General features: G+C 42.4%; 1 protein-coding gene across 1 annotated transcript in view; it reads left to right on the forward strand.

Moving 5' to 3' along the window:
* The window catches only part of CCDC13 (coiled-coil domain containing 13), a 64098-nt gene that overhangs the window by 39845 nt on the left and 8650 nt on the right, over positions 1 to 15603 (forward strand). Inside the window, exon 13 of the mRNA XM_030812029.1 lies at positions 1335 to 1457. Within this exon, the coding sequence (XP_030667889.1) occupies positions 1335 to 1457 (123 nt within the window). The remainder of the gene's footprint in view (positions 1 to 1334; positions 1458 to 15603) is intronic.

The raw sequence follows: 15603 nt of genomic DNA on the forward strand, positions 1-15603 counted from the left end.
CTCAGGCTTGTTTCTTCCACAACACACAAATACTGAACTCGACCATGTGTGGGCCCTACTCTCATGGAGCTTACAGTCCCCTCCCACAGGTGACAGGACAGGAATTCACAGGGCAGAGTGATCCCGGAGAGTATGTCTATTTGGGCTGGCATGGTTTGAACCCATTCCCTTCAGGTGATTGGTGGGGTGCCTGGGAGGAGGGCAGAGTGAAGAATCAGCCCTTTGCTCCTGCTCCTCCTCTTCCCGCATTATAGAACTGGGGAGATGAATGGGGCTTTCCAAACTGCAGTGCACACACAGAGCCCCTGCGGATCAGCCAGGTCAAGTGCGGGTTCTGATTCAGCAGGTCTGGGGTAGAGCCTGGGATTCTGCATTTCTAACAAGCTGCTAGGAGATGCCAGAGCCACCGATTCAGAGACCACTTGTAGTAGCAAGGCCTTAGAGCATATTTAGGAGTCATGGAGGGGTCTGCAGTTCTCGGAGCCCATCTCAACCACCCCTCTCAATGTTTAGTGGGGGAACTGGGGCCAAGAGAGAGGAAGAGACCTGCCCAAGACCACAGAGAAGTCAGCCCTCAGGGTCACATGCCCCAGCCCAGTTCTCAGTACACTGCCCAGCTCTGCAGCCTTCCCTATGCCCTGTACTGCTAGAAAAGTAAGCTCAGGGTCTCACTGGGAAAAGTGGGGGCACAGCGAAGAGCAGCTTGGAACTCACATGTGGGCTCTGGGGGGTTGAAGTTGGGGGGCAGAGTTTACCTTCTGTCCTGGCTCCAGCCAGCAGGTAAGGGGCTGTTAGGCAGGCCTAGTGGTAAGAGGGAAGCAGTGATGGGTTGGCTTAAGGCTGGAGAAAATTGAACAAGTCACAAAGCCAAATGCCCAGGCTCCAGGAAAGTGGGCTGGGCTTGGGGACCAAGCCAGAAGATGCAGGAGGGCTGGGAGAGACTGGCAGGGACACAGAGACTGGGTACACCTGACACTGGGTAGGGCAGCCAGGCCCTAAAGGCCACACAGATACCCAGGGCACCCCAGGTCCCCAAGAGCCACCTGCCATAGCACCAGACTAATTCCAGGCCCCCACAGGGCTTGGATGGACAGAGGTACCAGAGTAACTCTAGTTCTGGTAGGTTCAGCTTTGGAGCCTAGGGACTTCAGCAGGACCAGGAATGGTGGGCAAAGAAGCCAGCAGGGGAGGACCTAAAGGGACTGGGTTTGCTTCCTTTGCTCTGGCTGACATTCGCCCTGATTGTCCTTCTAGTCCCTCCAACCATCACAGGGGTAAGTGTTATTTCTAGGCGTCAGATGACCTCTGCCCTCTGCCCTCCACCCTGACCCCAGGTTCTCGGACTCCCCAGAACAAAAAGGCTGGCAGGCACAAGTGACAGAGATCAAGGCCCTCTGGCAGGCTGCTGAGGTGGAGCGTGACCGGCTCACCGAGTTTGTCACTGTTCTGCAGAAACGGTAACACATGTCACCCAAGGATCTCTCCTATAGGCCTGCATGGGGTGGGGACTGGGGCCAGGCCTCATTTATGACTGGGTCCCGCTCACCTGAGAGCTCGGCTCCTAGTGTTGGTCCAGGGCATTCCTAGCCACAACTCATGTGCCCCACAACCTTGGGGCCCTGTCATCACTCTGTGTTTTGCCCTTAGGAACAGCCCCATTCTACATGCACCCAAGGGGACTGTTGTATGGCATGTGGACATTGCTGGGAGTCTCGAGGGAGAGACACCCATGAGTAAATCAGTCAAATCAATCCAACAATAATTAAAATCTGTGATGAGCCTGGCACTGTGCTTGGTGCTGCTGGAGGGTTTGGTGGGAAGAAAACACAAGCTAGACTGACATCTGGAATCTCAAAGAACAAGAGAGGTGCTGATAGCTGGGGAGGCAGGGAGGGAAGCACGAGGCCTGGGGCACTGGACCAGGAGGTATGGTTTTCTCTAAAGGGTTGTTGACAGACTTCCGTTCAGATAAATCAGTGCTCCTCACTCAAATGATCCTTTTGGCAAGAATTGCAGGTGTCCAGGCCAACACATGGCTCAACCATGTGACCTCCACCCTGAAAAATATTAAGCACACCACTGAGTTTCTGCCCTAACAGGCCATATCATGTATCAGTCAGGGCTCTTTGATGACAGACAATGGAAAGCAATTCTGGCTGAATTCAGTGAAAAGCAGATTTTTGGAAGGTACTGGCAGACTCCAATGCAGAGAGCAGGAGAGGAGCCTGAGAAGGTGCAGGCATCTTGGGTAGCAGGAGACCCTGGGCAGTTCCCTGGGCCACTGAAATGGCATGGCCAAATGGCTTTTAGCTCTTGTGCCCATGGGTTCTGGGAGAGAAGGTTGAACTGGCCAGTGCTGCGCCCGTGTCCACCCCACATGTGAGGGCGCTCTGACTGAAGTTCCTCCGGGTGCTCACAGAATGCAGGAAGGGTAGTTTGCCAAAGGGAAAATGGGGGTACTGATAGCAAAAGAAGGAGCTAGGGGTGCAGGGAAGGACAAAACAAAGGATGCCTGCTACCTAAATAGTGAGTAGTCAGCTTTGCTTTCACATAGTATATAGAGAAGATGTGAATTTCAGACATACTCAAGTATATGAGAAAAGCAACATTAATTCTTTTTCTATAATTGGAATGTAATGGATAGTACAAGTCTTTAGTCTATCAAATAGTAGAAACATACTCAATGCAGGCTTTCTCTCTCATTTCTCTTGAGTTACATCTGAGTTTGGGGGTGTGTGAAAAAGGTGACTCAGTTAGCTATTGCTGCATAACAAACCATCCCAAACCTATTGGCTTCAAACACAATGGTTTGTGCTTTCTCACGATTCTGTGGCTTGGCTGGGTAATTCTGCCCCACATAATGTCAGCTGGGGTCACTCACTGGTCTCATGCAGCTGGCACTTCAGCAGGGATGCCTCAGTTCTCCTTCATGTGGCTTCTGTCTCCATGTGACATCTGTCTCCATGTGACATCTCATTTCCAGGGCCTCTCCACACAGGGCTGGGATTGGGGTGAGGCAAGCAGGGCACCTGGGGTACGAAATGTAAAGAGGTGCTCACACCCAGTCACATACATGCAACTCTTTGTGAATATGCTGGCCCTTTTTGGGTCCTTGGGTTCCTCCTGCTACTCTGTGTCATTGTGGGGTGTTGGGGGCTCTGTGAGGCTGTGCCAGGCCCATCAACCAAGACCTGTTGCCTTTTTTCCTTGAGGTTATTGCTACGTTCCCGGGCTGTAACAAGAAAAGGGAACCCAGGCACCTTCTGCACTCAAATTCCCTCAGATCTATTTGGTTTAAAACTAAATGTTTTAAACTAAAACCGTTTAGTTATAACTAAATTGGCCAATCATCAAAACTGATGATTCCTTTAAAAACTGATGATTGGCCAATTAAACCAAATTAACTATTTTAAATTAAAACTAAATGTTTTAACTATCCCAAAGTACAGGACCTTCCTTTCTCAGAGATCCTCAATATCTACTCCTTTCTTTATCTGCAGAGTCTGTCCCAGCCTTGCATGGGGGAGGGTGGGGGAGTCTTTCTCTGCCTAGCTTCCCTTCTCCTCTACTCTGCCCTGCAATTTCCAGCTGCCTCAGTTGCCCTCCCCCACCCAGTTCCCTAATCCTGTGTGCTCATCCCAGCGAGACTGCGGTGCTCTGCGTGCCTGCCCCCACCCCACACTGCAGTGGAAAGTGCCTCAGGCAGAAAGCCAGGGCCGTGGGCCAGCCGAGCTCAAGTCCTTCCTTTCCTCAAGTCTTGTATTCAGTGTGTGTCGTCCTGTTGTCCATTGTCTGAAAACTAGTTCTTTCTTACATTTTATCCATTTTTCTAGTTACTTGCAATAGGAGTTGGTTAGTCCACCATGACAAAAGTCACTAAATATGTCTCTTTTTTAAAAAGCACATAGTCAGCTTTGTTCTTAAATTTAATCTGGGAATTTCTGTGTTTGAACAGTATCATTTAATCCATTTTGATTTTGGTAATATTTAATCACTTTAATTAATATTTTCTATTTGCCATGATTTTTCTTTGTTCCTTTTTTTCTCCTTTCTTCCCTTATATTGGACTGATCAAGTTTTATTTCTCTTACTTCTTTACAAGTTTGGAAGTTAGACATTGTATTTCTGTTCTTTTAGTGGTCACCCTTAACTTTTAACATCAAACTCAGCAATCTAAAGTTAGTTGGTTTTGCTACTATCACTTTAAGCAAAAGAATAAATTTAGAATGTTTTAACTTTGATTTCTCCATTTGTGCCTTTCATGTTACTGTTTCCTAATATTTCTCTTCCACATTCTTTTTTTAAACCCTGAAATTAAACCCTCCAAAGTGAGTCTTGAATACTGAATAGTCAATATTCATTTCCTTTTGCCAACATGTTTGAAAATGTCTTCACTCACTGTTACTTCTTGTATCTCAATCTTCCTTCTAGGTTCACTTTCCTTCTTACTGAGATGCCCTTTAGCTCAGTGAGGCCATGTAAATAGTAAACTCTCTGAGTATTTGTTTATTTTTATTTATTTTATTTATTTTTCTTTTCTTTTTTTTTGAGACCGAGTCTCTCTCTGTCACCCAGGCTGGAGTGCAGTGGCATGATCTCAGCTTACTGCAACCTCCGCCTCCCAGGTTCAAGTGGTTCTAGTGCCTCAGCCTCCTGAGTAGCTGGGACTACAGGTGTGAGCCACTACACCCAGCTAATTTTTGTATTTTTAGTAGAGTTGGGGTTTCACCATGTTGGCCAGGCTGATTTTGAACTCCTGACCTCAGGTGATCCGCCTGCCTCAGCCTCCCAAAGTGCTGGGATTACGGGCGTGAGCCACCATGCCTGGCCTGTTTATTTTTAAATGTCTTTATTTTGCCTGTCTTGAATGAGAATTCAAGAGAAATTTGGGCATAGAATTCTAAATAGATGGGTATTTTTTCACAGCACTTTGAGGCTATCCCATTGTTTTTTATCATCTACTATTGCTAAAAAGAAATCTGCTATCAGTTTTATTGTCATTCCTTAATAGATTTGTCCTTTCTCTCCGATGCTTCTTCAGATTATTCTCTTTGTCTTTGACACTTTGAAATTTCACTGTGATACGTATATACATATACGTATATACACACACGTATATATGTAATATGCCCACATATTTATATATGTATATATGTGTGACTTTACATATATGTAAATATATATTTTACATATAAATGTAAATATGTGTATATTTTTGTATATAGGTATATGTAAAGTATACATATGTAAATATATGTAAATATGTTATATGTAATTTTATCTACTCAGAAGTTAGTGTTCTTTTTCAATCCAAGGACTTTATATATTCCCAAGGACTGCTATCCATATATTGCCTCTTCCTCACTCTCCCTATTCTTTTAATCTAAAATTCTTAGTCAATATATGTTAGACTTTCTTATTCTTTCCTCCATCTCTTTACCCTTACTATTTTGGGCTGAATTCTGGGTGATTTCTTCAAATCAGTCTTCTAGATCAGTAAATATCTTCAGTTGTGCTTCATCTACCATGAAACCTATTTTGATAACTGTATTTTTCGGTAAAAACTCCTGTTCTCCGCCAGGCATAGTGGCTCACGCCTGTAATCCCAGCACTTTAGGAGGCCGAAGTGGGTGAATCACCTGAGGTCAGGAGTTCAAGACCACCCTGGCCAGGTTGGTGAAACCCCATCTCTACTAAAAATCCAAAAATTAGCCAGGCGTGGTGGCAGGCACCTGTAATCCCAGCTACTCGGGAGGCTGAAGCAGAATTGCTTGAACCCAGGAGGCGGAGGTTGCAGTGAGCCGAGATCACGCCACTCCACTCCAGCCTGGGCAAAAAGAGCAAAACACCCCCGTCTCAAAAACAAAACAACAACAACAAAACCCTCTTGTTCTCTTTCTTATAGCATTTGTTCTTTCATTACAATTTTTGCCTTTCTCCTTTTAATAATTTTGAACTTATTCCCTTTAGAGTTTTCTACCATCTTCATTAATTAGGATCCTAAGTAATGTCTGTCAGCTCTCCCCGTGTAGTAAATTATTTCCTTGTGTGGTTTCGATTTTTGTGATTTTATGAGCTTATCTTCAGTGGGGCTTTTTTTCTTGTAGAAGTTCTTAGGTGATGACAGTGTTTTTGTGGAGGTGTTCTGCATTTGTTTCTGTGAAGCTTTTAGGGTTTCAGTGGTCTCTGATTGGTACTTTATGTGGATTTATTGGCTTAGATTTCCTGAACACATGAATGCTGCCCTTGTGTTTCAATTTCACATGATTGGTGCTTCCTCCCCTCCTCCCATTTCCCAAGGTCCTGATAGACTACAGGCTTCCTTACTACTTTTTTGAACTTGTAGATGGATATTATCTTAGTCCTTTTTGTTTTTTTTTTTTTGAGACGGGGTCTCACTCTGTCACCCAGGCTGGAGTGCAGTGGTGTGATCACAGCTCACTGCAGCCTCAACTTCCTGGGCTCCAGTGATCCTCCCACCTCAGCCTCTGGAGTAGCTGGGACCACAGGCACATGCCAACATGCCCGGCTAATTTTTGTGTTTTTATAGACTTACATTAAATGCATCTTTACATTTTTATGAGAGTATATCTGTATCACAAATTCCTAAAAAAGAAATGGCTGAATCAAAGAATATGCACATTTAAAATGTTCACAAATCATGACAAATTGCCTTTTTTTTTTTTTTTTTTTTTTTTTTGAGACAGAGTCTCGCTCTGTCGCCCAGGCTGGAGTGCAGTGGCGCTATCTCGGCTCACTGCAAGCTCCGCCTCCCGGGTTCACGCCATTCTCCTGCCTCAGCCTCTCCGAGTAGCTGGGTCTACAGGCGCCCGCCACCACGCCCGGCTAATTTTTTGTATTTTTAGTAGAGACGGGGTTTCACCATGGTCTCGATCTCCTGACCTCGTGATCCGCCTGCCTCGGCCTCCCAAAGTGCTGGGATTACAAGCGTGAGCCACCGCGCCCGGCCGACAAATTGCCTTTTAAAATGAATCAATTTACATTCTTACCAATAATGTGAACTGTTTTCCCCCATACCCTCACTGTTACTATGTTTCATTAATCTTTTAACATTTTTGCCAAACTAACAAGGAAATGCTAGTATCTCCTTGTTTTTATCTGCTTTGCTATGACCAAAAGTGAGGATAAGTATATTTTCCAGATAACTTTTACGTTTTTTTCTTTTAACTACCTATTCATGCCATTGCACATGTTTTAGAGTTGTTTATATTTTTATTTGACTTATAAAAGAACACTTTATGTATTATATATATGGTATTATGTATATAATGTGTAATATTATGTATGTTTGTCTTCATGAAGATTTTGTGTCATTGTGCTAAATTCATTCTTAGCATTCTTAGGTAGGGGGAAACCTCCTTATCTGAGTATTTTTTACCAGCATCCCCACAGTTACAGTCCCCATGAAAGCAAAATTTTTAACATCAAAACAGTCATCATTTGACTATTTAATATTCTTCACTTCACATTGGCATTGGGTCACTTTGGTCAGACTCTTGAAATACAATGAAAATCAATTATGAAGCAAAAAGGTAAATCTTTCAAAATATTTGGAATTTCATGAGATTGATGCACATGAGTTTGCAGAACTATTAGAATCTCAATCAAAGACATTGACAAATTAGGATCTAGCTGAGTTAGGCCTGTTAACAATTGAAGAAAATCAGTGAGACCAGAGATTGGTCAAAAGAGAATAATCAGAATACCAAAGGGTCCAAGAGGTCTTGAAGCTTATGGACATCTGTAGATCCCAGGCAGGAGGAGCAGCCTCGGGTCTGGAGATGGGGGGAGGATGAGGAAAGAGCTGGTTTTGGTGCGTATTTGCAGGAAAAGTTGTAGAGCCTGCTGATAGATTGGAAGCTGAAGATGAGGAAGAAAGAGAAGGCAAGGCTGATCCCCGGGTATCTGGGCTTAGCAACTGCATGAGTGAGGATAACATTTATTGAGATGTGGAAGGCACATTATAGGGGAGAAGGAGAGAAATCAAGAGATTGCTTATTCCTAAAATTTTGTGGGAATTCACAATGCGGTTTGCTATTTTATATGATGTTTTGCTGTTGGTTTATTATTTCCCCTATTATAAATGGAGTTAAACAAAATGCATACATTATTGAAATTCATAACGGAAAAGTGAAAGCCCCTTCCCCACAGTTGAGTCAATAGCTGCCACATATTCCTTTTTGTTTTCAGTCAAGTGGCTGAATTATATTATCCTTATATTTGTTTTTAAATTTTTAATTTGTTGTAAATTTTTTAATTAGATCATATATTATGCATAATCTTCTGCTATTTATTTTACTTAGCATATTGCATTTTCATGTCAGTCCGTATTCCTTTTATGGTTACAGAATATTTTATTGTATAAATCCACTGTTATTTATTTACCATTCTTCTATTGATGGGTTATTAGTTTCTGTTTTTAAAATACTTTATTGTGTTGTTTCCTTCTATTCTTATTTTACTTTGAATTTTTAAAGTCAGAAATAGCTACTGATTTTACCAATGCTTCTTCAATATCTATTGGAAGGATTACCTGATTTTCTCCTTTAACCTAATTCCGATGTTGAATCTTACAGCTCTAGTGTTCTTGGAACTATGTTATGTTACTCTCTTACAATGCCATTGAATTTAATTTTCTTTCTTTTTTCCTCTATTTTTACTGTGGTAGGCAGAATTCTAACATTCCCACCCCCGATATACATGCCTTATAAACTTCTCTTCCCTTGAGCGTGGGCAGAACCTGTGAATATAGTAGGATATTATTGCCACAATTATGTAAACTTACATGGCCAAAGGGATTTTGCAGAGCTATTTAAGGTTACTCATCAGATGACTTTGTGTTAATCAAACAGGAGACTCTCTGAGTGGGCCTGACCTAATCATATGAGTCCTTTTAGTCTGAGTCTAGCTGTCAGAGACACAGGAAGCCAGAGTGGAAGTAGCATTTTCTTGCTGGCCTTGAAGACATTCTCCTGCAAACTGTTACAGGAAAGGGGGTTTTGATCTAGACCCCAAGAGAGGGTTCTTGGATCTCATGCAAGAAAGAATTCAGGGCGAGTCCACAGTGCAAAGTAAAAGCAAGTTTATTAAGAAAGTAAAGGAATAGGCCAGGTGCGGTGGCTCACGCCTGTAATCCCAGCACTTTGGGAGGCCAAGACGGGCGGATCACGAGGTCAGGAGATCGAGACCATCCTGGCTAACAGGGTGAAACCCCGTCTGTACTAAAAATACAAGAAAATTAGCTGGGCATAGTGGTGGGCACCTGTAGTCCCAGCTACACGGGAGGCTGAGGCAGGAGAATGGTGTGAACCCGGGAGGCGGAGCTTGCAGTGAGCCCAGATCATGCCACTGCACTCCAGCCTGGGTGACTGAGCAAGACTCGTCTCCAAAAAAAAAAGTAAAGGAATAAAAGAATGGCTACTCCACAGGCACAGCAGTCCCCAGGGCTGCTGGTTGTCCATTTTTATGGTTATTTCTTGACGATATGCTAAATGAGAGGTGGATTATTCATGCCTCCCCTTTCTAGGCCACATAGGGTAACTTCCTGATGTTGCCATGGCATCTGTAAACTGTCATGGCACTGGTGGGAGTGTAGCGGTGAGGACGACCAGAGGTCAGTCTCATTGTCATCTTGGTTTTGGTGGGTTTTGGCCAGCTTCTTTACTGCAACCTGTTTTATCAGCAGGGCCTTTGTGACCTGTATCTTGTGCCAACCTCCTATCTCATCCTGTGACTTAGAATGCCTTAACCATCTGGGAATGCAGCCCAGTAGGTTTCAGCCTTATTTTACCCAGCTCCTCTTTAAGATGGAGTTGCTCTTGTTCAAATGCCTCTGACATTTCCCCCCCATCCCTTTTACAGGAGAACCATTAATCCTAAGGGTTGCAGAGGGACAAAGATCCATCTTTTGTAACTTCTCCAGGCTGAATAGGGGCGATGATATTCCTCCCTCTTGTGTTCAGGGTAGTGAGGAGCTCAGTCAGAAAGCATCAGTATGGTGAGGGCCATTCATAACTCTTGAGTCCAACAAAAGATGATATCTGGAAGATTAATAAGTGTTCAATTTAAGAAAACATTCAGTAAGCTTATCCTGCATTCCTATACAAAGAGTACAACAGCAATATATTCCACAACAGTAAAGCAAGGTAAGTAAAATTATCCCAAGTAAACTAAATTAGAAGGCTTTCCATGAACTGGCCAACTGTTGGAACCAAGCTGATATGGGGTTGCTAGCCAATTCCAATACATGCCCAGAATTAGAATACTGATCCAGATTTTTACATGACCCATCCCTTGTGTTTCTTCTGAGCAGCAGTCAGAGATCACTGGTTGGTTCACAGGAATAAACAAGGTCAGTTGCCCAAGGGGTTTTTATTGGCTCTACGAGTCAAATTTGATTCCTTAAAGGAAAGCACACCATTCCAGTCAAAGTTTTGGTAAAATAACCAATTTCTCCAATTGTGTCCTGTTGCAAAAGAAAACAGATTCGTATTGCACTTATGCAAATAACTACATTGCCATAAATTAAGAATACTCACACATAGTTTCCAAATTCTGGAGAAATCAGGTAGAGAGAAACAAATATGTTCCAAATTTTGTTCACAGGAGTATGCTTTACTCAATTGTTAAAAGCTGTAAATAGCTGAAAAGTTTCCTTGACTCTGAAAAACAAAAAGGATCAGCAACGTTTGAAACAAAATTAAAAAGATTACTTTAGACTTCTTCAGTTTAGTACATGCAGTTAACTTCTGTTTGATATTCAGGAACATTTCAGCTCTCCATGAGTCCTGAAAGTTTTTTCCTCTATTCTGATGTTACAATTTCCAAAGTTATCAGAAACTTGCATTCAAGAACATCTGTCAAAGTCCTGTAGTTGATTATAAACCACCTTCTAAAGAGGATTAAAACAAGACAACAATTGTAGATGATAAAAAGTCTTAGGACAGCCACTATTAAATCCACAATTGACTAGGAAATTTTGGTTACCTCTGTGGCACACAATGATTTTATGTAATAATTATTAATAACACATTAAGCCATATCAGAATTATAGGAGTTTTAAAAATAATTTTGGAACATATACCAGTAACACATTTATACAAATATAGTCCAGTGAAAGCCAAACACTATTTCATATTTGACAATGCTTTCTATATGATTTCTATACCAAATAAGCCAAATGTTACTGTTGCATTAGTGCGTTATTGATGTCAAATCCAATTCTTAATAAAACCTTATAGATAAATTTATTTAATCTTAATCAGTTTGAACATAAGGTAAGATTCTTACAAACTTTGTATAACCCTTTACAAATTTTTGTTAAAGAGATCATAGGCAGGTTTTTGCTCTAAGAAAAACCTGTTGTGCTTTTATTCCAATGTTTAATTGACGGAAAAACTGAATAATACCCCTTTAACTTTAGTCAGTATGTTCACACACAGAATTTCTTTTACAATTAATTTATCACAAACCTTCCACCCCTTGCTTAAACCTTTAGTTTTATTCTAACTTAGAACAATCCTTTAACCTTTAATCTAGGCAAGAAAAATCCACATTCCCATGACTTCTTGTAATTTTTCACCAAAAACACATTTCACTTTCCTTACACACCTCGCATGTAGAACTCTTTCTTTAGTAGACTCAATTACATGTTACATTGATAACTCTTAGCAACTTTTACTTTTGGTGAAAACCTTGGTAAGTTTGGGATTTTAATTACGTACTAGTATGGAGCCTAGGACAGCAAACAGAAGTGCGGGTAAGGTCTGACTCTTTCCACCGTCTAACTTCTAATGTGTCCCAGGCCTTACCTAGCTGTAAAGCAGGTAAGTCATACAGTTAAGAGTCATAATGGCATTTTACGAGGCATTTAGGAGGCCTAACAACCTTCAAATTATACAACATTTCTTGCATAAATTCCCTTTTTTTAAGCAACTAGTCGTTTTACTTTAGGACAAGAATTTACCATACAACATCCTTTCGTACATAAAATCTCTTTTCTTTATAACCATCTTTGCATAGCTAGGGGACATGGCTAATTCCACATGTCCCCAGGCCTTATGTAGAATCTAATGCTCTAAAGTAGGTAAATTGAACAATTTTCAAAAGTCAAAGAAGCAGTTTATGATCTTAAAGAATTTAGTAAATGTAATATCTGACCTGCATAATTTAGATTAAATGTTTACATTTTTGAAGATATTTTTATTTTACCAATAATCTTTAAAACTCTCTTTATTTCCCAAAAATTACTCAAGTCACATGAACTGAAAGACATTATGCTTTTTATTTTTCTGATAAAATATTTAAGCTCTTTTTATTTTCAAACCAATTAGTTAAAGCTCTTTCATGTATAAACATCACACATATAGTATATCTACATACAGACAGAAGATAAAGGACTCATCCCCTAAGCTGGGAATGGAACCCTGAACCCAGGCTGCCATTGTGAAAGAGAAAGCATGGCCACATGGTTACAAGGTCAAGCTCCCAAGGATTTACAAGACAAGAAGGAAACCTCATCCAGGTTTTTCAGGGATCTACAGCAAAGTTTGTAACCAGTTTGCTGGGCCGTCTTGAAAAGCAGGCTTATGGGTGTCCTAAGCCTGTGTTCCATCATAAGGTACCCCTCTTTATGATGGAACAATACAGAAAAACACATAAAGCACACCAGATTCGCTGCAGCTTAAGACTAGCCTCACAAATCCTTTTTCTAATTAATTAAAACTTTACAGGAGATAAACAATGATTTTTACCAGTCTGCACAGAGAGAGAGAGAAAGAGTAAAGCATTGCCTGAAGCAGAGTGGGGAAGGCGAGGCGCTCAGAGAGGCCAGAGAAAGACCCACCCATCGCAGCGACACTGAAAAGTTCAGGCGGCTGCTTGTCAGTAGTGAAGGGATCTTTTCCAGCAGTCCCATGCGCTCTCAGCTTTCCCTTTTAGGGAAGAAAAAGCTCCCCATGTCCCACAGTCCTGTACGTGCCTAATCTTGTCACCCATAGCCATCAGCGAAGAGTGCAAGACAGATTAATCCAAAGAGAATAGCAGTTAACATCCTGTGGTGCCAAACCCATTTTTAGCTGAAAGGGACTTTACCGAGAGGAACTTTACTGAGAGGACCACTAACCCCCTACATCTTAGAAGGGACTCTAACACTCCTAAGTTGGGCCTCTAACCCAAGGTCAGTCAAGCATCTTTGTTTTTTATTAAGAGGGGCCTCTGACTCACTTTGTCTTAGGACAGACTCTAACTCCCCTAAGTTGGGCCTCTAACCCAATCCCATCCTTTACCCAGGTTTGTGTACCTCACTTACCCAAAGTCGTCCAATCAGTGCTGAAGTCTATTTCCTTTGGGTTGGGGGGTTCTCCTCAGTATCATCCCTTCTGTGGTTCACCAGAAAGATGTTACTGGATCCCACCACTTACCCAAAGTTAGCCTTTGTGTCAGGGGTTTCCTCACTATAGTCGCTTCCGTGGTCGCCAGAAAGATGTTACAGGACCCCAACACTTACCCAAAGTTAACCTTTGAGTTGGGAGTTTCCTCACTTTAGTCCCTTCAGTGGCCACCAGAAAGATGTTACAGGAAAGGGGTCCTGATCCAGACCCCAAGAGAGGGTTCTTGGATCTCATGCAAGAAAGAATTCAGGGCGAGTCCACAGCACAAAGCAAAAGCAAGTTTATTAAGAAAGTAAGGGAATAAAAGAATGGCTACTCCACAGACACAGCAGTCCCCAGGGCTGCTGGTTGCCCGTTTTTATGGTTATTTCTTGATGATATGCTAAACAAGGGGTGGATTATTTATGCCTCCCTTTTCTAGGCCATATAGGGTAACTTCCTGACATTGCCATGGCATCTGTAAACTGTCATGGCACTGGTGGGAGGGTAGTAGTGAGGACATCCAGAGGTCACTTTCCTCATTATCTTGGTTTTGGTGGGTTTGGACCACCTTTTTTACTGTAACCCGTTTTATCAGCAGGGTCTTTATGACCTGTATCTTGTGCTGACCTCCTATCTCATCCTGTGACTTAGAATGCCTTAACCATCTGGGAATGCAGCCAGTAGGTTTCAGCCTTATTTCACCCAGCTCCTATTTAGGATAGAGTTGCTCTGGTTCAAACACCTCTGACAAAACCACTGTGCTTTGGAGAGAACAACATGGCAGTGGATGGTTGTGGTATTATGTAATAACAATACAAAATGGACGAAGACACACCGTTAGACCCAGCTGGGTAACATGCCTGAACTCCAGAATAAAGAGAGAAATCTAGGAGCTGACAACCACCCAAGTCATTAGCCAGCAAGAAAATGGAGACCACAGGCCAGGCGCGGTGGCTCACGCTTGTAATCCCAGCACTTTGGGAGGCCGAGGCGGGCGGATCACGAGGTCAGGAGATCGAGACCACGGTGAGACCCTGTCTCTACTAAAAAATACAAAAAAAGAAAAATTGGCCGGGCATGGTGGCGGGCACCTGTAGTCCGAGCTACTCGGAGAGGCTGAGGCAGGAGAATGGCGTGAACCTGGGAGGCGGAGCTTGCAGTGAGCCGAGATTGCGCCACTGCACTCCAGCCTGGGCGACACAGCGAGACTCCGTCTCAAAAAAAAAAAAAAAAAAAAAAAAGAAAATGGAGACCACAGTCTTAGAACTATAGGGGACTAACTTCTGCTAACAACCTGAGTGAGCTTGGAAAAGGATCCCAGGCCTCAGATGAGATAGCAACTCCTTCTGACACCTTGACTTCAGCCATGTAAGACACTGACGAATTAGCTAGGCCAACCTTGGACTTCTAACCTACAGAAACTGCGAAATAATAAATCTGTGCAGTATATGTATGTTTTAATTGTGGTAAACTATATACACCAAACATTTGTCATTTTAACCATTAAAAGTATACAATTCAGTGGCACTGATTACATTAACAATACTGTGCAACCATTACCACTATTTCCAAACTTTTTCATAACCACAAACAGAAACTGTATTACTATTACTATTAAGCAATAGCTCCTCATACGCCACCCCCTAAGCCCAGCATCTAGTAACCTCTGTACTCTTTTTTTTTTTTTTTTTTGAGATGGAGTCTCACTCTGTTGCCGAGTCTTGAGTGTCATGGTGTGATCTTGGCTCACTGCAACCTCTGCCTCCTGGATTCAAGCAATTCTTCTGCCGCAGCCTCCCAAGTAGCTGGGACTACAGGCGTCCATCACCATGCCCAGTTAATTTTTGTATTTTTAGTAGAGATGGGGTTTCGCTATGTTGGCCAGGCTGGTCTTGAACTCCTGACCTCAGGTGATCCACCCGCCTCGGCCTCCCAATGTGTCAGGATTACATGCATGAGCCACCATGCCCAGCCAGTAACCTCTTTTCTATGAATTTGCCTATTCTAGATATTTTGTATAAGTGGAGTCATACAATATTTACCCTTTTGTGTCTGGCTTATTTTACTTGGCACAATGTTTCCAAGGTTCATCCGTATGGTAGCATATGTCAGAACTTCATTCCTTTTTATGACTGAATAATATTTTATTTTGTGCATATACCACATTTTGTCTATCTATTCATCTGTTGATGGACACCTGGATTGTTTC

The sequence above is a fragment of the Nomascus leucogenys genome, chromosome 4, assembly GCF_006542625.1.
Source record: "Nomascus leucogenys isolate Asia chromosome 4, Asia_NLE_v1, whole genome shotgun sequence".
In the NCBI taxonomy this organism is placed as follows: Eukaryota; Metazoa; Chordata; class Mammalia; order Primates; family Hylobatidae; genus Nomascus; species Nomascus leucogenys.